Here is a 23,335-nt window from a genome sequence, read left to right as displayed (position 1 = left end):
CTCGTACAGTGTGCTGATAGTGTTCGCTGCTTCCCGTGTGCGTGCAGGCTCCCGTGCAGCGCCAGCGAGGCGCTGCTGGAGGCGCTAGTGGGTCGGCTGGAGCAGTACGCCAGCAGCCTCGAGTCCCTGGTCGAAGAACGCACCGCCGACTACCTCGGACAGAAGCGGAAGGCTGAGGATCTCCTCTACCAGCTGCTGCCTAAGTGAGACCCTGCACAGCAGTGTTTTCTGACTCACCTTCCTTCTTTTGATGCGAGAAAATCATGCGCGGCTTTCAGGGCACAGTTTCAATGCAAAAGTATTTTCATAACTCCTGCAACTCTGCAGAGAACCTGGATTGCAGTAAAGAAATGTTTGGATATCAATTCGATTGATGTGGAGAAAATACAAAAGCAGTCGCGGAGTCGGAAGTGTTGCATTATGTGCTCAATTCTTATCCATTCGGATCCAAGATGCGATATTGCTCCAAAACTGCTCCAAACCGCCTGCCTTGACGTTCTGCCATCAAACACATCGGGCCATTAATGGTATTGGCTACAAGAAATGCGATCCGTTGCAATTTTAATGTGGAGAAATTAAGGGAGCAAACCGTGACACGCCTTTTCGACTGCGCTGCAGTACTGAGGGGCACATTAAGGATTCTCGTTGTATCCGAATTTTTTGTTATATTAATCTTTATTTAAATGCTATTTCTTCGGTATATCCAAGTCTTCCGTGTTTCGTCGTCCCCCCAGGAGTAAATCGGCCATTTCCTTATCTCCATTTCTCCACCTACCGACAAGAGCAGGTCTTTCTAGTGTACCAAGCGACGTAGGTGACAGGCGTCTTTTACCGCCTGCCACGTGGCAGATGACAGAGGCTTCAGATGCGTGGCGGAGTTTTTGACTTATTGGCTTTCGCGTTGCTTCCGCATTCAAAGAACTAACCCTTTCGTGAGCTTACACTGCGTATTCCAAGCCCAGTGCAGTGTACATATAAGTGAACACGCTGAGAGGAGGCAGCACGGATGCATGTAAATGAACGGGGACGAAGCAGAGGATGGAAAAGAGGCATAAAAGGTAAGAAGGCAGCCTCAATATCATATATTGGCTGCCATGGGAGTTTTCGCAAAAAAGAATAAGAACAGAGTAAAGACACCGCAATCCGCCGCATTAGCAAGCCTAGTATGCCGGGGGATGCATTTCTGCTGCAGCGTGCATCATGCCCAGAGTGCGTGCGTCTAAGTGCTTTTTTGCCCTACTCTTTCCATTAGTCAGCCCTTCCTTTGATGCCGTAGCCGGCGGTTGCATTACCTGCTGGCCCTCACGTTGCAGACCGTAGATGAGAGTAGTGCTGGGCGCTTCAGAATGATTAATAAAAGTAATTGCTACTAAATATCGCAGCTGGAAGACTGAAACAGAATGACGCGAATATATTCATGTTTTGCGCTGGAGTGTTCTAAAGGCTGATTTTTTTTACACTGTCTTCTTTTGTAATTCGCCGCCATGGGATTTTATATTAAGCGGGGATTTTGTATATAGCTCTGAAACACATCGCCGGATTTGTGCTGATTTGCTGCGAATGGGGAGGTCCATTGCCGTGTTCCGCAGCATTCTTTCACTGGGTTCTCGGCATGTCACCAATTCTACATGCGATGGATCTGGAAAATGCTAATGGAAAGGAGCTAAGAGGCATTCGCATAGCATTAGGCTCGTAACGGATGATGGTGATGATTATGATGATTACGACGACGGTGGCAATTATGATGATAATGATTATGATGAGGATTATGATGTTAGCTTGCAGATCTCGACTCTCCAATTTTGGCAGTTCGCAGAGGAAACGGTACGCGAAACGGGGCAGCTGAGATCGACGTGTTTGCTCGTGATGTCACTCTGGAAGATGTAAAGATTGAAGATGGATGGATAGATGGATGGATGGCTTTTTGGATGAGACTGAAGTCCAATACTGTGCATGTACAGCGGGTAATTAAGTGAGCGGGCAATTTACAAATCACCTAAAACACCAATACGCGTAAATAGCAAATAAAAATGTCAGTGCACGGTGTTGCTGCCTGTAGCAGCCTAAAGGATGTAATATAGAGTCCACTGTGAGTGGCACTTGGGTGACAGACTGCATGCATTGCTCATAGTGCGTACGCTGGACATTCAAGGAGAATATGAAGTAAAATCTCAACTGAGATGCAGTTGTCCCAATACAGACTCTCTGCTTGCTTGAAATGGTATCGTAGACAGTTCGTAGAGGCAGCGTGAATGGAGACGATGATAAATTAAAAATTAGGAAGCGTGCAGAGTGGGTCATAGAAATAAGTCGAGTTAATGACATTATAGTGGACATCAAGAAGAAGCAATGGGCAAGGGCAGAACATGTAGTGCGAAGAGAAGATCACTGTTGGTCGCTTATGGCAGCAAATTGGATTATAAGGGAAGGAAAGCGCAGCAGCGGGCGGCAGAAAGTTAGTTGGGCAAATGAGGTTAAGAAGTTCGCAGGGGTCAAGTGGATGCAGCTACAACAGGACCGTGTTAATTGGAGGAATTTGGGAGAGGCCCCCGCCTTGCAATGGGTATAGTCAGGCTCAGGCTGAGGATGATCATAATTGTTTCTAGATGACGCAGAAGCCCGAGTGGTAGCCTTGATTTGAGATGTAGGTCAATGGAATGGAGAAAGAGATAATGATGGCTTGGCAAGTTCCAGAGGCGGTTCCTCTCATCCTGGGTATATCGTTTAGCGAGTCGGGACACATCTGATTTTGTAAAGATGTGCTTATTGTTATGACGCTGTAGACCTTTGCGGGCCGCTTCGTCTGCTTTCTCGTTGGCCAGGATGCCGCAGTGAGCCGTAATAGATTAAAAAATTATAGTGCGAATTTCAGCAACAGCCAAGTGGTGCAGGTATCTAATGTAAGGAGATATTGGCTGGGGATTTGTTCTCTTCAGTAGGTTTTACAAGGTTTGTTTTTCGCCTTGCGAGTCCGTGAAGATTACTCAGCGTCCTGGCTTATGGCGCAAAATATAAGAGAGAGCTTCTTTTATTCCGTATAGCCCTGCTGTGGTGGAGGATGTTATACGCTGTAGGCGCCATGACAGAATTTGGCCTGATGAGGGCGCATAAAGACCGCATGATGAGGGCTCGTGAGAAGTTGAGCCATCAGTATAGATGTGTCTTCCGAATACTGCTCAGCTAAGCAGGTCAGAGCAGCTTGTAGCAGAGCAGCCTGTAGCATGTCGTTCTTTCCAGTGACATCCGGTATGATCTTCTTGATTTTAAGAGGTCAGAGTGACCAAGGAGGAAAAATTAGAGACAGTAATTTACATGGCTGACTGATAGCAGGGAGGTGCTGCCATCCGTAGTAACTGTAAATCAGCGCGTGTTCGCGCGAATGACCAGATACTTGTCGAAATTTGGTATCTGATCTAATTCAAGCATGGCCAACTCGATGATGACCACTAAATTTGAATATGTCACCCCAAAAAATTTGACCCCCCAGGACCCCCAAAATTTGTCTTCGTCCAAGTTTAACCGAAATCGGTGTGTAACCGCATTGACTATGGACAATTCAGCGTGACTTGCAGTTTTAAGTGGGCCACTCCCAAAATTTGACCGCCCTGGGCCCCTAATGTTTGACTTCTTCCGAGATTGACAAAAGCTGGTGACTAAGCTAATTTTAATATTACTGACTCAATGGTGGCTTGGAAATTGGGTGGACTAATCCGAAGCTTTCTTCCCTCGAGCTGGAAAATTTGACTCCGTCCGAATAGGACTAATAGAAACCGCAACTAGGCAACAGTACTAAGCAACGAAGCTCGGGGAGGGGAGGGGGGCTAAGGCCTCGTCAGCTTTTCGAGCTAGCCGCAGGATTTATTTGAGTCGCTTCCAACAAATAAAGATAATTTCAATTTCAACTCACAATGCTTTCGCAACTCTGTACGTAAGCAGACTTAAGTGCACTCCTATAACTTTTAAACGCTTCCACTCCCGACCTTAGTTGTAGCGTGGCTGTTAATTAATACAAAAAGGCTTGTCTTGTTGTTAATTTTGTAAATTAGTTCGCGTGTATATACCCGTTTCTCAGTGCCACCCCCTGAACAGGAGACGAGCAGGCGAGGGCATGGTACGTCCTCCGTTTCCTATTAGTCATCTTTCAGACACATGAGCTCGAAATTCCTTGCCCCCTCCCACGATGCGGAGAGTTTGGCCTCCCCACCGGTGGTCTTCAAGAAAAGGTGGAGGCTAAGTATTCTTCTGTTTCTCCCAGCTGATGAGAGCGTGCTGCGACCATTGTGTTTAAGCTTCAAGATCGCTCAGTAATTCGTCGATTTGAAACCACCATACATCGCTGAAGCGGCTTCTGCAGTTGATGAGGAAGCTGACGTCTGGTAGAAACAAAGAAAGAAAACGGAAGCTCAGGCAGCCGTACAATTTACATCAGACCATCAAGAAAGTTTTCGTACGTAATGGCAGGGGCGGTAGGAGAAGGGGGGTCCACACTTTCCCAAGCTATAACTTTTGCACGAGCACCATGTGGAAACCCATATTTTCGACTAAATAATGCTATAAAAACACTTTTTTTTTTTCAAATAATCCCCTCTTCCTCTCTCTCACTTTCCTCAGCCACCCCCACCATGAACGAACCATAAATCCACATTGGTGGTGCGGCCACAATCTCCGATCCTTTTAACAATGGCCATTCAGTTCGGTCAAATTGAACACCCATAGCTTATTTGGCGATGCAGTTCCCTTCTCAGAGGAGTCGGTCTGACAGAAATGTAATCCTTCTCTCGTGAATATGAAATCAGAGCTTCGTGATCGCACCTCGTCTTTGTCATCGACGGTACCCAGCCACAGAGCGTTACTCAGCGCGTACGCTTGTGCACCCCGTTTCGGCAGAAAAAGTCGAGAGGAGAAAAGCCAGAGCCGATGAGCCGCGGCCGGAAATTCCTGACATCCGCCGCCGCAGCTCTGCGGGCGGCTATGAGTACGGCAAAAGCAGCGGGGACTGCAAAGACCATGATGCAGAACCAATCTCGCACATGGGCGACGCTTCGGCTGGCGCTGCTTGGCGGCTGTACCCCGTATATAGTACGGAGGACTTTGCTGACGATTCGATCGTCTTTTCGCGCAATCCCGAAGGGCTTGGAAGGAAATGAAAGACGAGGCAAAGAAAGGTGTAGAGAGTCGGAAAACGTGGCCAAGAATAGGGAATAAAGAAATCCTAATTTGGGCTTAGGGAACAGAAAGCTGGGGTGAAAAGAACGATCTAATACGAGTGGGCGTGCTCCCACGAGGCGCGTCTCCACATCCGCTTCTGCAGTGCCTTATAAATGGGAAGTAATATCCAGAAGAGCTTCATGTTCTTGTGGGCTTGAAAAAAGAGAGCAAAGCTTTGCGGTGCCTTCTTTTTTTCTTTCTTTCTGTCGGCGTTTCTGTTGTCCTCGGCCTTCCGGCATTGATCGAGTTGCGGAACTCGTGTGCTTGAGCACGAGAATCCCATTGATCCGTGTAGAGACTCGCCATATTGAGCACACTGTAACTGCCGGAATATCTTGAAATAGCCGCAACGGTAATTTACTTTCCCACCTTGAGCCGGTCAGCGCCGAACTTGAACTCTCGCTAATAGCGGCGTGCGATTAAAGTGCATCCTCCCTACTCGACATCGGGAACGCCTACGATGGCTCCGGAGCGGAAGTATCGACAAAAATGCTTGCGCTTTGAATAGCTAAATTTTCTTTCCCCTCGCTATCTTGTAACAGGGCCTCCAGTGTTATCGCGGCAGGCTCGGTTTCTTCCATCCGCGTGCTTCAATATGAAGGCAATCTTTCGGTTGAAGGGGAAGAATGGAGCCATGGGCCAATATCTAGTGGCCTGCGGACGACGAGACCTGCTGTTTTGCAGCTAAACTAGAACGTGGTCATGGTGTCGGTTTAAATTCGGGTCGAATTAAATTATCCGATTGCAATCTTAGGAAAAAGTTCAATTTTCTATTTTGTAACATATTCTTTCATAATCCATTCTAGGAACTGGAAGGTATCGCTCGGCCCACATATTTATATTTATATGACGTATAGATTACCGCTATAAATGTTTCATTCCTTCCAGCTAAACCTATTCGGGATAAGAGGGAATGGAGGGAAATTGATATTAGAGAAAAGGTAACTTGTAATTCATTAGGGTAACGTAGGGTGTTTGATGGCAAAGCAGATATGCTAGTCGGAGGGAGCGGAGCGGAAGGTTTGAACTGTCAAATTTTCTAGAGTGCCAGCTGGCTGCGGCTGGATCAAAACGTAATGAAATGGAGATGATTTGGGGAGTTCTACGTGCAGTGGGCCTGTTGATTTTTATTATGACAATGGGGACTAATTCGTCTCGCTTTGTTGCGATATGTTTTACGCGGACTTTGAATAATTAAAAGAAATGCGTGCGTGGTATACCACGTATGCAAGATATGAGTGGTTCACTGCATATGAATATCATGCATCTCTCAGGTCGGTGTACTTGCCTGCAAGCGGTACGCGCTCGTCGTCAGCGAACATTCGTAACGGCTGATGAGTTTGGCATAAGCGGAAGATAGGAAGTCGCGCCGTATGTTAGCGTTGCTGTCCCCGCGGCGCCGTTCGAGACATGGCTCATTTCCGCTCCTGCCGAGCGTTGCATTAGCAGGGGTGGCACTTTCTTGTGAACAGTGTACGATGCTGTGCCGTCGCCCATAGAATCCGGTACGCGTCCAATATTCTGCTTCCGGCAGAGGCCTGGATAAACTATAGCAGAGTTGATGGTGGACCTCCTTTTCTCGAAGGCTGCGGCTTCTCCGACCCAGTGCTAAGGTGTATAGTGTAGCGTCGTTGTAAGCGAATAGTGAGCCATCCGATTCACGTGGTCTCTAAAAGCGACCTTGGCAAATGTTTGGAATGTTTATAACCACAAGTACAATGTCCAGTCCCGTGGATTGTAACTTATACATCACTAATTTTATTATTATTGCTTAATCATTAGCAGCGCCGGGAAGGCGAAGGCTGTCCGCCATGTCCGAAGCTTCGGCCATATCTGTCACCCAACAGGTGGCAAGAACCACCTGCCACCTTTCATAGTTTCCTGGTTGCAAAATGGAGAGAGGGAGATCACTACATTTTCTTCGTGTGGGATAGAAGAAAGGGGGCGAGAGATTCGGTTATAACCAAAAACTCTGATGTAGCGAAAAACCTTAGTGTGCATCTCATTATGCATAAGTGAAGTCTTGAAGGCGGTTGCTTCCTCCGGGACAGTATATCGCCCAATTTTTTTTTTATTCTTCTGACGCGTCACACTATTCTTTTTTTTTCTCTTCTTTAGTTTCCTCGTAATATATAACAAATCAGAACACTATAACCAAACCGAGCTTCACTTCGGGAAACACTTACCACCGTGACCAGTGCTCTGTTTCGACACACACACACTCTCTCTCTTCTTTGTCCAGATGGGTGTTCTGAAATAAATTACGTCGATTTTCGACGCGATAACCAACGCTAAATTTGTTGAAAGGTGGTTGAGTACCGTCGTTGGCACGTCGACGAAAGAAGGCAGCACAATTTACAAGCACGATAAGCAAGGCGAATGAAAATATATTGTCCTCCGTGTGTATACGAAGTCAGGCCAAAGCAATCGCACATCCGATTCGAGGCGAGGAATCTAATATTCGCTCACATGTCCTTAAGCATACCCAGAACAGTACTGTGAGCGTCTTTTCTTATTTCTTCTTCACTTTCCCCGTCTCTTTACCCAAACAGGCTGATAATCACTCAGAGACTCGAAACTCTTAGAGGTGCTCCTGTGGGCGTAAGGAGGCGTTCGCGGTGGGCATTGGAAAAAGGTCTCAGTATACGGTACGCTGCGCATATAGCGCACAGCGTTTTATGGAGCTCCATTTGGACGACTTCCTGTGCAACAAACAGGGCTTGTTGTTTCTGTTCTCACTCCCACTCGGCCTCTCATGCCGCCGAAGAAAGGACAACTTGCGACTCCTTTAGCACCGCCTCGCCAAGTTCATTCGAGCAATACCGTGGGAGTCCCCTGTTTGTTCTCCACTTTCCATGCGTTATCGTACAGAGTGCCCGCCACTCATCTTGTCGCGTGCGCGCGGGCCCAGCGGTCGGTTGTTTATTGCACCTTTCTGTGTGCTTCGGACTTCTGGCGATGTGGGAGGGAGCCATATATATATAGCAAAAAAATATATAAATGATAAAGAGAGAGAGCATAATGGTGAGATGATGGTGCGGCTTATCTGAGAAGCAGAAAGAGAAAATGTATTAAAAGGAAGGAAGAAGCGCATCCCTGGAGGACTCGCTTTCGGTCGGGCCGACCGCTGCCGGATTGCTTATTTTGCTTATTTTCTCCAGCCGCAGCCGAGTACTGTTGCAGTTTGTTACTGGACTCGCTGTAAAGGTTGCTGCTCGACTCACTGCTGCGACAAACGCAAGAAAAAAAAAAAAAAGAAACGCAAGAAAGCGACACGGACGCTTTGCAGTATTACGAGCTGAATGAGTGGCGAGCCAGAAAAGACTCCTGCTTTCATACCCCCCCCCCCCCCCCCTCGGATGGAATTGATGGAATTGCACTTCACTGTATGAAGCCCAGGAGTAAAACCTTAGCTCGAATCAACCCTTACGCGTTCAAAGCATTCCTAAGATTCTGTCGCTTTCTTTTATTTTGGAGTATGTTTTTCCCTGAAGACTGCTAAAAAAAGAGAAGGTGCTTTTGTTTAACGTCAAAAAGGCCGCGTGCGAACAGTCGCCCCAAAGATAAGCTGCACGGATTTCAAAGATCTTGGCGGGGCGAACTGAAGTCTGGGAGGAAGAGTAATGGAAGGAGGTGGATGGGGGGAGAGGGGGAGGGGGGGGGGGTCATGCATGGGCGATACCTTCGTACTTTGAGACAGCTTTTCGTCTTGAAATCGTATCCTGAATCCCGCTTTCTGGGACTGTACCAAGCGTTTCTAAGATTCTAGACCCTCACCGATGTTACTCAGGATGAAAACTTCAGTGCGCATATGATGTATGTATAGTACATATTCTGGCAGGCATTGGCTGCTCAGTATTTTAATGTTTGCTTTCTCCTCGCTGATATCCGAAGAAAACGTTTGCGGCTTTCGGTCCCAAGCCGCTCTCCTTTCAGGAAACAAGGCAGTGCTTCTCTTGATAAGCAGCAAACATCCGTATGTGTACTGTTCGCGCTATCTGGCGCCGTACATTGCAGACACACAGCGTTCACACGCATTGCGAATTCCTTCCTCTTTCCGCTGAGTCGGGTTCGCTTTATTTGCCGATACAGCGCTCTTTTGGAAGCGGAAAGAAATATAAGAGTCAGAATGGGACTCCCAAACAAAGCGCGCGATCAAAGGATCTGCACTGTGGGAAAGGCAAGCACGTGCGCTGCCTCTGCTGTTTTCTTAGGCAGCAATGTTCACGGTGAAACTGCTCTGTAGATGTATGCTGGATGAAGCGAAGGGTATAAATCTTGCGAACAGCCCAAAGTTCTCAACGTGCAGTGTTATGTGGGGACGTCTCAAGTGGTATGTATCGCGGTAGCTATTTCTATACTTTGGCCATTCCTCTGAAGTTTCGATATATGTTGGCGCTTACTTACGGGCACTGCTCATGCGTCAGCAGCTGCCATTTGGAGAGAGTGCCAAAAGGGTATATCGTCTCCTCTTTATTACCCGGCACTTATTTTCACTTGATGAAAGGTGTTTTAAAAACGCACGACAGAAAAAAAAAAAATCACTTTTCCTTATCACTGCATTATTCAGTAAAGAAAAGAAAAAACGTTTTCAACATTTGCGACTGTTTTAAGCGTCAGGAAGAGCCTTATTGCTGCAGTTTTATTTTTTATATTTTATACCTTTTACTTTTCTGTCTTGAAATTACAAAAAATGTCTTCAGAATAGCGTGCTAAACATGACGCAAAAGCCACAAGACTGCCAATTCATGCATTCCCACGCAAGGAAAAGAGAGAGGAGTGAACTTTTTTCTATTTCTTTTGTTTTCTTTTGTTTTTTTGTCAAGGAATAGATTCGCCCAGCTCTGTTCCTAATCGTAAGTACACCTGTTCAGTCTGCAGCGGGCAACGAATCCGGATGGTACGGCGTCTTATGCAGCGGCGGTACGTGGGCTTTCCACCTGTAGCTGACGCCTGCCACAGCAAGGCGCACCGTATGCGCCGATCCAGATCCCGAGTCTTTGTCATGAGCACAAAAGGAGCTGGGGCTGCAGTCGTTCCCGACTCCGACGGTGCGTCTTTGGTTAGTGCGAAATGTACTCGTTCCGACGCAGAGCGGGGTTGTAATGCATGGCTGAAGCGGTACTGACATCGTCTCTCAGTCCTGTATATAGTAACTCGCTGCAATCGTTCACAATGGACGTTGCATTGACTGATCGAAGGAAGAACAGCTGCGCATGTGAGCGTGTATGTACAAATACGTGGATAGTGTCTATGCCAGTGCTATGCTCGGTACAAAGCTCTGTATACCGCGTGGTGTCCCCTTGCGATGCCTTAAGCCAGCCGCGATGACATTCGGCGTGGTGACAAAAACGTTTTAGCTGGGTGTTTATATGCATGGAAACGTTCTTAATATTGCGCTCCGAGAACTGTTAAAATGTTAATATTTGTGCTTAACTATTGTTCCTCCTGCATCACGGGAATCAGCAATGGATGTGATTTTTTCTCGCGAGGAACTCGACTCTGCTCTTCCAAGATATAGGCGTTCTACTTCACCAGGGCCAGATGGAATCATATACGCTGCGCTGTCCCATCTTGGCAACGACGCGCGAGAAGAGCTCCTAAAACATTATAACCACTCTTGGCTCGACGGTATTGTTCCACAGGAATGGAAATCTAGTCGGCTGATACCCCTACTAAAACCAGGAAAATCTCCGCTCGAGCTCACATCCTATAGGCCAATAGATTTGGCCAGTTGCGTGGCAGAGGTCATGGAAATAATGATTTTGACGCGCCTTGAGTGCTACCTCGAGCACTATACAATATATTCCACAGCAACGGCCGGCTTTTGGCGGGGTCGCTCTTCTATTGACAACGTCGTTGACCTCGGGCCCATGGTTCAACAACAGAAACGAATGAAACTTCTGTCCGTGGCACCCTTTCTTGATGTCAAAGGTGCTTACGACAACGTGGCTTATGCAGTCATCTTTGATGCGGCGAAAAATGTGGCATCGGTGGTCGGATGTTTGCTTGGATAGAGAAGTCTCTGACAAGAAGATCATTTTTTATTCAGTGTGAATGTGGCTCGACTCCAGCGTATTTCACTCACCGTGGTGTGCCCCAGGGTGGTGGGCTAAGCCCTACTTTGTTTATTCTAACACTCACAGCCCTCCCAGAGAACCTCCCTTCCACTGTCCAGATATCAATGTGTGCTGATGACATCGGCATTTAGGCCTCCTCTGTGACGCGTCTCCAGGTGCGTGCAAGACTTCAATGGGCAGTAACAATAACTTCGTCTTATCTTCAGAAACAAGGTCTGAGCGTTTCACCGGAATAGTGCGCGCTAGTGGCATTTACACGCAAATCTATGAATCAATATCCGGTATGCATCGACGGTCACAACATTTCGTACTCCAAAACTCATCGTTTCTTAGGGATTCTGATAGACTGCAGTCTATCATGGAGCCCGCATTGCACCCAATCGAAAAGAAAAAAAAAAAGCTAACATCCCTCGCTCACTTAATCCGCTTTCTTGGCGAAACATCATGGGGCTTGTCAGTACAGACAATGCTGCAGTTGTACAGAGTACTATTAGAATTCCTGCGGTACAGTACGCCCGTACTTTCAAACACGTGCAAGACTAACTTGCGCGCCCTCCAGGCAGTACAGGGTCAGGCCCTTCGCGCATGCTTGGGCCTCCATCGGAGCGCATCGATACTGGGAAGTATTACACTCTCCAAAGACCACCCGCTTTCAACGTACATTGTTCTAGACTCTTTGCGAATGCACATACGACATATTTCAAGGGTTCCACAGCATCACCTTGTGCAGATACCTCTGCAGAGACCACATTCTGCATTTGCGAAAATCGTAGCAACGCACCAGTCTTCCATCCCAAAACAGTTCACTCCGGCAGCACGACCTCCGTCGCCCCTATGATGTCTGCAGCTCCCATGTGTGCGCCTTGCTATTCCGGAGATATCGAAAAAATCGAACTTATCAACGCCAGTTCTTCAGCAAATGACACTGTTCATGCTACACAATGACTATTTGGACCGTATTCACGTTTATACAGATGGCTCGGTAACCTCTACAAGTTCTGCATGCACCGTCGTCGTTCCTGCGGGACAAGCAAACAATTACCGTCTAATTTCGCCTAAGACTACCTCTACTGAAGCAGAACTGGCCGCGATTCGTGCTGCTGTAAAGTATATCTCTGAACACGATCTTCAAAAAGTACAAGAGTTCAACGTTGCTGAACCGAGTATTGAGCGAAAGCATTAGCTGCGGGTGACCAAGCGTTCTTCTTCTTCTCTTTTTCTTATTCCTCAGCCCACATATAAAGCCCCGCTTTAACCAAGCCGTATGAACGTGCCTTAGTGGCCCATAGGGGTAACGTGAATGCCAAGGTCCTGGCAGGCTGATTCTGACATAACCGTCCCATATGAAACGAGTGACCCAAGTTGGCGGCTCCTGCGAGTTCATGTGGTGTGTGACGTCACAGCGTGACGTAGGTAAGACGTGGCTACCGTCGCGCTACGCCGACCGTTTCAGTTGGTAACCCAGCTCTCACCCTAGTGTCACGTGGGGTGTGACGTCACAGCGTCACGTGGGTAAGACGTACGTGGCTACCGCCACGCTACGCTGAAGGCTCGAAACCTAGAGTAGTATTGTTTTCGCAATAAAACGGGCTGTGCTCTGCGATTCCAAACCTGCCGAAAAGTGCATTCAATCGATCTTGAGACATGGCGACCATAAACAACTTCTAGCGGAGGTTCGTCATCTGCACCACCAGGCATTGCAAAAGGGTCACGAAATAATCTACCAGTGGATACCAGGCTATATCGGAATTGCTGACAACAGCATAGTTGACGATGCTGCTCGATCGGCTCACGATACAACTGACATTGTCGAGATACCATTGACAAGAGCCGACGCAGCAAGGCACCTTCGACTGATCGCCCGAAACGTGACTAGACAATCATTGTACACGCCTGGAGGGTGGACGTCCCGCTCGCACCACTTTGACCAGCTACTTCAACTGAAAGGTATCATTAGGCCTCCCCCCTGTATGCTACAAAGTTGTGTCGCCTGTTGCTAGGAGTGGCGTTTACAAACGCATATTTCCACCTCATCGGCATGGGAGACTCTCCAACATGTGAGCAGCGTTTGTATGTTGAAACTATTGCGCACATACTTTGTGAGTGCTCTCAGTTTGAGCTTGAGCATGCTTTCCTGGCTGCTACACTCCGCCGCTTGGACTCTCACGCTCTGACTGAAAAAAAGATTCTGGGCCCATGGATGACTCCTTCCAAAGGTAGTCAGTAAAGGCGCTACTTGAGTTTTTAAAGAACTCGGGGTTGAGCTCAAGACTTTAACTGCGTGCTCTTTACCCCCTTTCACTATAGATCTCTAGACATGTTATAGACTCCTTCCCTTCGTGCTCTTTATTTCCCTTTGTTCCCCTCCCCACGTGTAGGATAGCCTACTGGGCATCGCCTGGTTAACCTCCTTGCCTTTCTATTCTATTTTCTCAATCTCTCTCTCTCTCTCAGCGCTTAACTATATAATATTTGGTTTGTAGGGTTTAACGTCCCAAAACGATTTAGGCTATGAGTGAGGCCGTAGTGGAGGACTCCGGAAATTTTAACCACCTGGGTTTATTTAACGTGTTCAGACATCCATTGTGCTTAACAGCGCTAAGTAATATTTTACGTTCTTCTGGCTGGAAAGTATGCTGAGAGATGTAGAATCTGAATTTAAGTGTTTTGTGTTAGTGCCCTAAGGATGCATCAGGTCTGGTATTAATGTGAAAGGGTACAGATTTCAGAGACAGCTTGTTGGGGATTGGTGTCTTTGTGAAGCAGACTCTCTTGTCTAAGCAATTTATCACTGACTTATTGGCTGACGTAGGCGTGGCCAACACCTTAGCATTGTTTTCTTAAATCTCTAGTACCAGTAGTACCAGTCTCATTTTAATGTTAGTCAATTTTCAGGTCTTATATGACAATGCTAACAGGATGCATGCTGCCCAGTATAAAGTAAGAGCTTGTGTTAGTGGGGTCAGAGACTCTAAAACGAAGCACCCTTCATGTTTAGGCTCTGTGGAGATAAAATAATGCATTGCGTGAGATAAAAACGTACGCTGCGAACGGTTCTGGAAGCCTGACACTCACGGCTAAAGCTTCATATCATCACAAAATCTACTCTAATAGGGATCATCATTTTTGAAACAAAAGGGGTCCCCGGGTAGGCGCATGAACGGCGGTTAATAATGACTGTTGCGCGGTAACAGTTGTGACAGTTAATGTAGGTGTGTGAGGCCTCGAATTATATATATAAAAAAAAAACTTGTTGTAGAGTACAACGTTAGCAGGAACCTAAATTTCTGCTTGTTATTCCTATTTGTGTAACAGTCACTATGACGGCTGGCTTTTCTTCATTCCTTTTATGTTACCCTTTTGTTTAAAGTACTAGGTTTTGCTTGCATCACACACACAAAAAAAAAAAAACTACCTCATTTTAATTTCTTTACGTTCCCGTCAAAGTTTGCGGCAGGGAAGCCCCGCCGGGGTGGCGCAGTGGTAAGACGCCCGACTACTGTGCCGGAGTTCCCGGGATCGAATCCCGGCCTCGGCGGCTGCGTTTCGCTGGAGGCGAAACGAAGTGGCGTCCGTGTGCTGTGCGATGTCAGCGCACGTTAAAGATCCCCAGGTGGTCGAAATTACTCCGTAGCCCTCCACTACAGCTCCCCTTTCTCTCTATCCACTTTCACTCCCACCTTCATCCCTTCCCTTACGGCGCGGCAGTTCAGGTGTCCACAGAGCAAGTGTGACAGATACTGCGCCTTCCCCTCCTATGAACCAACCAACCAACGTTTATTTTTATTGTTTTCTTTATCAAAGATGAAGTTGAAAGTATAAATTGCGCATTATTTGCGCCGTTAGACACTGCGTATAATAAAATAATGATAATAATGAATAAATAATTGGTTCACAGGAAGAGAAAGGGACAGGATCTGTCACACTTGTTTCTGTAGACACCTGAACCGCGCCGTAAGGGAAATGATAAAGGTTGGAGTGAAAGTGAAAAGGGAGACAGAGGAGTGGTAGTGAAGGGCTACGGAGTAATTTCGACCACATGGCTGACCACCTGGCTGAAATCGCATGGGTGAGGAGGGTGGCTGTTCCTGGCCCTACGGGGCTGGGACGGCATGTCAACGCCGCTTGCGGCGGCGGCTAGCCGGCCACTAATTTTTATCTGTTGTAGGCCGTCAATGCACCCGCCACCGCTTAGGTGGTGGACGACGGCTGTTGCGGCGCGCGTCTTTCTCTCTCTTCTTTTTCTTTTCCCTCCTTTCTCTCTTCTGTCTGCACGAGGCAGCGGAACTGGCTGATGGAGGCGAAACGAAGAGGCGTCCGTGTGCTGTGCGATGTCAGCGCACGTTAAAGATCCCCAGGTGGTCGAAATTACTCCGTAGCCCTCCACTACGGCTCCTCTTTCTCTCTTTCCACTTTCACTCCCACCTTCCTCCCTTCCCTTACGGCGCGGTTGCGGTGTCCACAGAAAAACAAGTGAGACAGTTACCGCGCCTTTCCCTTCCTATAAATAAATCAGTGGCTCAGCTGGCCCCGCCGGGGTGGTACAGTGGTCAGACGCCCGACTACTGTGCCGGAGTACCCGGGTTCGAACCCGACCTCGGCGGCTGCGTTTCGACGGAGGCGGAACGAAGAGGCGTCGTGTGCTGTGCGATGTCAGCGCATGTTAAAGATCCCCAGGTGGTCGAAATTAGTCCTTAGCCCTCCACTACGGCTCCTCTTTCTCTCTTTCCACTTTCACTCCCACCTTCCTCCCTTCCTTTACGGCGCAGTTGCGGTGTCCACAGAAAACAAGTGAGACAGTTACCGCGCCTTTCCCTTTCTATAACTAAATCAGTTTTTTTTAATAAATTAGGTGGCTCAGCTGAAACGAAGAGGCGTCCGTGTGCTGTGCGATGTCAGCGCACGTTAAAGATCCCCAGGGGGTCGAAATTACTCCGTAGTCCTCCACTACGGCTCCTCTTTCTCTCTTTCCACTTTCACTCCCACCTTCCTCCCTTCCCTTACGGCGCGGTTGAGGTGTCCACAGAAAACAAGTAGGACAGTTACCGCGCCTTTCCCTTCTTGTAAATCAATCAGGTGGCTCAGCTACAGAGCCAGTAGCAGGCCCGTGCATTTTCTTTTCCTTCTTCCTACAGCCACAACAACAGCAACAAAAACAGCATCGCACAACACACGGACGCCTCTTCGTTTCGCCTCCATTTAACCGCAGCCGCCGCGGTCGGGATCGAGCCCGGGTACTCCGGCACAGTGGTCGGGCGTCTTACCACAACACCACCGCGGCGGGGCGTATAATAAAACGCAGAAATTCTTTTTCATCGCTTAAAAAAAAAAAAAAAATCAGTGCTTGGAGAGCTGTCCGGCGACACTGTGGAGGTGATACGTTCTCTTGTGCGGCGTTAAAAAACTGTCCGGCCGGGACCACGTTCATTTGCTTCTTTGCTGTAATATGTGTTTGCGGAGCAAGTCGTATAATTAACGTTCGTGCTCAATTAGCAGCGGCGCTTTGTGTGCCACTTCCTCGGAAAAGCTCCTCATGAACGACGAATCAGTGAGTAAGTGTTTGGGGCCCTGTTTTTGGAGTTTCTGGAGCTCGTCCGCAAACGGCGCACCCTTCTCAAGCCAAAAACTGGCGCGCGCGTTTCCGACGTTAAAATCAACGTTACTAGAATCTATTAACGGTGTTAAAAATATATGGGTTGTCTGCTATTTTTCTAGCATAACTACATCTTCTAACTGCGGTAACACTGGTATTGTAGTTTCTTATTTAACGTAGTGGGGACGCTTTTGTAGTGTCAACAATAGAATGCGTCGATGCTCTCGCCTCCCTGGCCGTGGAGGCACCCTAGTCAACAATGCGGAGTAGTTGGCTTGGAATGTCGTCACCTGCCATTTTCCTCTTCGGTGGCGGTGCTGCAAGGAGCGGTGCGGCTCCGACCTCCGGTGGTGTCCGTCCGCGACGTCGTCCGGCGCCTCGTCCGCAGCGCGCGGATGAGGCGTAGCTAGTCGGATGACGTGGTGCTCCATCCGCGGACGGTTCGTCCGTCGTGGTCCAGGTGGTCGAACTTTCCGAAGCCCTCTACTACGGCATCATAGCCTGAGTCGCTTTGGGACGTTAAACCCCATAAACAAAACCAAACCTAATCGAATATATTATGCGGAAGACAGCTTTAGCCAAAGGCATGTTTCAACTAAAAGTCGAAACAGAACTTAAACCGATACTGTAACTGAGGTGAAATATGCCTGAACCCCTTGATGTAATAATAGTGTAAGGAAAGAGCTCTACTCCTATTTCATTGGCTGCACAGCAGCAGAGAGCTGTCCCCGAGTATAGTTTAAATAGTTTTTGCGATGTTGGTCGAGTGATTGAATGCAGATCGCTCATGCTGTTTTCCTAACCTTAGCGAGTATGGCCATTTCAGAAAACGCGTTAATTTTGCCTCGAAATAAATAGAGGCACGAGGCAGCAGAGAATACAACCAGCGCAAAATAACACAGTTCCCAGTTGCTCCCCCCCCCCCCCCCCTCCCCTTTTTTTTGTAGTCTCGAGCGGCACGTGGCGAGCCCTCCGTACTCGCTTCAGCCTCGTTGTTTTATAACCTTTTGTTTCTGCATTTTGTTCGACTCCCCACTGCTCTTTTTCAGGAAAGAAATCCTCCTGGCACTGGCGCTCACAAACAGTCGACTCAGTTTTCATATTAGGTTTCCCACCACTTTTGTAACAAATGAAGCTATTTGCTTTTCTTTTACGTTGCGCTGTGTTTCATTAAGGTACAAAAGGTACCATTTCGGGAAAGGTTTCGGTACTCTACAGTAACGAACAGCTAATGCACTAAACGAGCGTATACTTCATTCTCCAGCGCAACACTACACGCTGCGGGGAAGTCGGCAGCGGTTTTGGTAAGGGCACTTAGGGAATATGGAAGCTGAAAGAAGGAAAAATGCAGTTTCGAGAAAACAAGACATATATTAAAATTCTCTTCCTTCTAAACAATTTCAAAACGTGTTTAGCAAGAGTAAAAATAAAGAGGAATGAGTTGCGATTTCACAGCGCCTTGGCGAAATGAGCGGCGTCGCGTGGAACCCCAGCAGCGGCGTTTTATGGCCTGCCTCGGGTTTCCGCGAGTATTGTAGAAGCACCGGGAAGAATAGAGCTAGGGAATAGCGAGTCGGGAAGAGGGGAGCTCTGAAGGAGGCCGCGTGCGTGTTTGAGTTACTGAGAGGGAACCTTGGCGAATAAAGGGAGACGCGAGGCCACCAAGGTTTCCGTTTTTGAGGCAACCGATCCAGGCGTGCGGCGATGTCCGCGCTCTCCCTTTGCAACGTTCCCCATCGAGATCCGTTTTCAAAACACGAAGTCCGTTTCCCACGCGAGCCATTAACCGGTTACGGCGCGTGGGTTTCATGGTGGAGGATCGTATAACAGTGCGTAATAGCAGGCTTTGCCATCTACCCTTTGCTAGAAACCGTGGTAAACAGAATTTAGAGATGCGATGAAGACTATCTCGTAGCCGAACAGAAGAGGGCAAAGCATCAGCCTAATGATTGCGGCCTCTCTGAATTGTACATTGGCCCTTCCTTTTGTTGCCGCGGTACTCCTCGTTCCGATATAAAAGGGAGTCCCGTTATTCAGCCCGATATTAAATCTACCACGCTACCCTGGCATGTGTAGAGATTGAAACCACAAAATATTCTCGAACTTGAGCCTATAGCGTATTCCCTAATGGTTTGCCGGTCGTCCTCCATGCGTTGAAGCTTATTTTCTCTATCCTTTTGTTTCAGAAGCAGACAAGGCGCTGGGGGCCTAATTTAATCTAACGCGTTTCCTTTTCGCTTGGCAAAGTCAGCTGCAATAGATAACGATGGTTTATTTCATTCGTGATCCGGGGCTTTCTTTAACTTGACGTAAATGACGACCTCGAAAAGCAGCTGCTCTTGTGCGTAAGTCGAGTTAGGTTTTCATTCCGTTTTATCTGCCCGGATAAAACGGAATGAAAACCGGAAACTTGGCAAGTTAGTTTAACCTCTAAGTATATGTCTACGTTACATATAACGAATGCTACTATTTTCAGGGCAATATATTCTCACTGCGCTGAACCATGTAATACTGCGCGTCTGTCATGGCTAATCAAGCATAAATGAAGAGGAATTTAATTGTCCATCCCAAAAAGAATCTTATGCATTATGTTGAATGTCGACACCACCAGAATGTCATTATTTTCCGACCACTACTTAAACAACAAGGGAGTAATTTCTCATTTCCATGCACCCGTGCGGAACCGCACGAATACTTGCAAAGGAAGGCTAACACCTATAGCAAAAACTTAGTAGCCAAATAACAATTCGTCCTCATCCGGCGTTCGAAACAAGGACCTCCGATGGGGAATCGCCTAAACATGCGAAAACTTTGAATGAATTTGGGGGGAGGAAGACGGTTTGGTTTGGATTAATATAGTCGTGCGTGTCTAGTTGACATTTCAATTAAGCAGGCGTTGACTTACCACACGGGTATATTGGATGTTGTTTTCAAAATGCTTCTTTGAAAACATGTGCTTTTCCATCATCATTTACGGCTGCATAATAGCATAATAGCATTTTCAGTCCATGCACTGACTGCCCATTTATTGCCTCCACCGACCGCGCATTCTTCAAAAAGAAAAACGTTCAGTAAATTACACAGGCATCAAAATCTACATTCAGCGCTGGTGGTCTATCTAAAAAATAATTGCAGAAAGTTTCCCAAAGCAACTTCCAATCGTCGTTTAGCGCGAAGAAACACGTTCTCTGCTTGCTACCACACAACAACAGCAACAAAAAAGCAGTTTTTTATCATAACCACTACCGAACATTAGCTGGCGGTGCTTTTGTTTCTTTTGTTATAAAGTGGTTTAGCGAAGTTTGGTTAATTTTGCTGAGCCAGGTGCAAAAACTATACCGATAGCCTATTTAGCCAGCGATGCCAGCCGCAAAACTTAGCAAGGCTGTCTATTATGCGGTTCTTTAATGCTTGGGGTTCGCAGCATGCGCTTTGCGGCGGTGCTGTGATTTATGGCTGAGATTCATTTTAGGAAGACTATATACCGGCCCTGCCCTGCCTTCGCATTTTCAAGGCATGTTCACAGTTCACAGTTTTTCAAACTCTACAAACAGTGTTGAGTTGAGTAGCGTCATCTCTTTTCATTAACTCAACCCTGTTAAGCACACCAGGCTTGCATATAGAGCCATTTTTTCGCTGCCTTTATCTTCAATACTGGGTCGAGCATGATATGCTTCCGCATAATGCCACACACTCATGGCGAGACATAGAAAATCAGAACTGCGCAAGTTTAACGCGCCTACACCTGGTTTAAAGTACGAAAATCCTATTTTGGCGGACAGTTTATCCTGTTAGATGGTAGATGTAGATGACATTCTCGCGGTCTTCTTGCCCGCCGTTGTTCACGCCGCTTGACGCGGCTTATCTCAGCCTGTGCCAACAGCCGTGAAGTACACCGCTCGCTAGCCATTGCAAAGCAAGACTGAATTTAGTTAGCTCATTACGCGAAGTTATACGGTTAAACCACGGGACATCTATGCCACTTTTGATGTCACAAGCACTTAATGTTGGCAAACTTAAGTAACACAAAGACACGTAACATTAACGCAGGTGACGTGACAATATCCTGGGAACAATCAGCGTCCGGTCGTACCACCTGTAAACTACCGGTTGCGAGGGGGAGATCCGTGAGGAAGACGGCGATGTACGCAGCTAAGGTTGCCAGGAGCGATGTAGATTTAAATACCCGTTTTAACCGAGTCTTACGAGCGTGCGTACTTGGCCTAGGGGCCGCGTGTCAAACTTGGGATCTAAGTCTCCTGGAAAACTGGATTCCGATCTCACCATTCCATCTCCATGGTGAATCCCGAATAGCGCCTGCCAATTCGACCATGACACGTGGTTTTGTGACACAACACAAACAGCCTACCAATCAGAGCCCGATCATATCATCTAGCTCTATTATACTTTCCAGAGTAATCCTCAAAGGTAAAATATCAAGGTAAGTCAAACGTGCCTATAATATTTCTCCGCTTGCCCCGTGAAGTAGTATTTTTCACTAAATATTCTCACATTATCAGTAAGGCCCCGTTAAGTAGTATTTTTCACTAAAGATTCTCACATTATCAGTAAGGCCCCGTTAAGTAGTATTTTTCACTAAAGATTCTCGCGTCATTCTGCAGCATGCCGCGTGACTTTTCTGGAGCATGCAACGTGATTATGTAATTGCCTGTGTAAAGAAACAACAGATATTTTCAATCTCGTTTCTCAATCACTTATTGAGCTGTGGCAATTTTCTTCCAGGCACTTTTGCCACATGAGATGCCCATAGCTATTGGCTTCACTATTTGCTTCAGGTTAACCTTTCAAGTTTGATGGGACTGACATACACTTGTGGTCAGAGAATCGGCATCAATATAAAGCCCAGCTTAAACCAATTAGCTTGTACTGTGTAGGAGGACAGTGGCTGACTCGGGATACAAGGTACGCGGTGGCTTCGAGTCTTCGCCTCAAAACAGCTACTCAACTTGGTAGCTTCTACAAACTCGTCCACGTCACGTGGTTTCCTGAAATCACCCTCGTCCTACCAATTAGAGCGCAGGCGTGTTACCCGATATTGGCAGCACTTGCCAGGTGCATGCTCATGATTTTCCGTGGGGATTCCAACTGTTGGCGCCAACGCCGGACAACTTTTAGCGGGAAAAGGGTGCTAGGCTTGCAGGACTTAGGCCGCTGCCGTCGAGAAGCCTCTGCACCGCTTAGGAAGAACGAAACCTAACCAAGCCAAACCAACTATATCCACATCATAGCATAGGGGAGTGAGGGGTACATGGAAGGTTATCCTTTGGTCTCCCTTGACCGGCACATAGTTTTGACCTTTCACCGTGTGAACCGTCCTTTGACCTTTGCCATCGACAAAATAGAAGTATTACATTGACCTTCAGCCTTACTATGAAATCGGCGCTTTTACCAAAATTTCCATTATTAGTAGAGCTAGACCGGCGCCTTTTTTTTTTTTTTTTTCCGAGATTGCTCTGATGTGTTAGAAAACAAAACTAGCATAAATGTTTAATAATACTACTTGCAGGCTTCGACAGTGATGGCAGGCTTTCCGACTTTACGTTCATGCTGCTTAGAGTTTAAATATCGCACTCCTGTCGAATCCACTCTCTCCGACCGATCGCGTTTCCTAATGCACTACATATAAATTTTGTTTGGAACACACCCATGCTTATTCGGAAGACCGAATACATATTCGCACATACAATGCCAAGTTAGAGAGAAAATTGCACGAATTAGGTGCCTTGAGCCGCATAGCGAGCATAAACCAGAGCCGTATCCTGCACTCGGCACCTGATGCAGAGCAGACCACGCGAAAGGGAAGAAAAGAAAGAAGGAGGCAGGGAGAATTGAGGACTTGCGCGTGCGGCCAACTCGCGGCATACAACTGCTTTCCTTTCGCCCTGATGTGTTGCCTGGGACCTGTCGTCGACAGCTTAGCGGTAAGGAGCCGACGGAACGGCTTTCTCTCATCTTAACTGCCGCCGCTTTTTCTTGCCGCTAGGACTGCGCAGCTTTACGGCCGCCGCGCACGAGGCTTTGACTAACTACACCGCGTTGAAGGAGATTTTTCTCTGCCGGCAAGGAGAGGTACTCTGCAGAGAACACAGCGCGCGCTGCAGCTCGGAAGACAAATCTTGATTGCGAATTACGAGTTGAGATTCATGGGCTTAAAATCCATTCCTCGCGGGCTCCTGAATTCGTGCCCCACAACACACAGAATTCGCTCACGCACTCACACAATTTCACTGATGCACCTGCACAGCGGGAGATACAAACAACTCCGGAAGCGTTGTTTGCGCAATACTCAAGGGAATTCGTATCTGTCGCTACTACACCCAGAGTTCTTGTTTCTTCCCTCCGCCTTCACCCTCCCCCCCCCCCCCCTCACTCTCTCGTTTTCGCTGTCCATTTCCGCTCGCTTGCAACGCTAATGACGATCGATATTGCACTT

The 23,335-nt window shown here is 47.4% G+C and overlaps 1 protein-coding gene across 2 annotated transcripts in view; it reads left to right on the top strand.

The window, feature by feature from the left end:
* Positions 1–23,335, top strand: part of LOC146186385 (atrial natriuretic peptide receptor 2-like) — a 259,439-nt gene that overhangs the window by 81,993 nt on the left and 154,111 nt on the right. For both annotated transcript variants that reach the window (XM_084607168.1, XM_084607167.1), the window contains exon 3: positions 48–203. In XM_084607168.1, coding sequence (XP_084463294.1) covers positions 48–203 — 156 coding nt within the window. The remainder of the gene's footprint in view (positions 1–47; positions 204–23,335) is intronic.

Source organism: Amblyomma maculatum, chromosome 6 (genome assembly GCF_055883805.1).
Source record: "Amblyomma maculatum isolate TAMU_Amacu chromosome 6, ASM5588380v1, whole genome shotgun sequence".
In the NCBI taxonomy this organism is placed as follows: domain Eukaryota; kingdom Metazoa; phylum Arthropoda; class Arachnida; order Ixodida; family Ixodidae; genus Amblyomma; species Amblyomma maculatum.
Note: the sequence above shows the minus strand (reverse complement) of the source record. Positions and strands in the feature narration are given on the sequence as shown.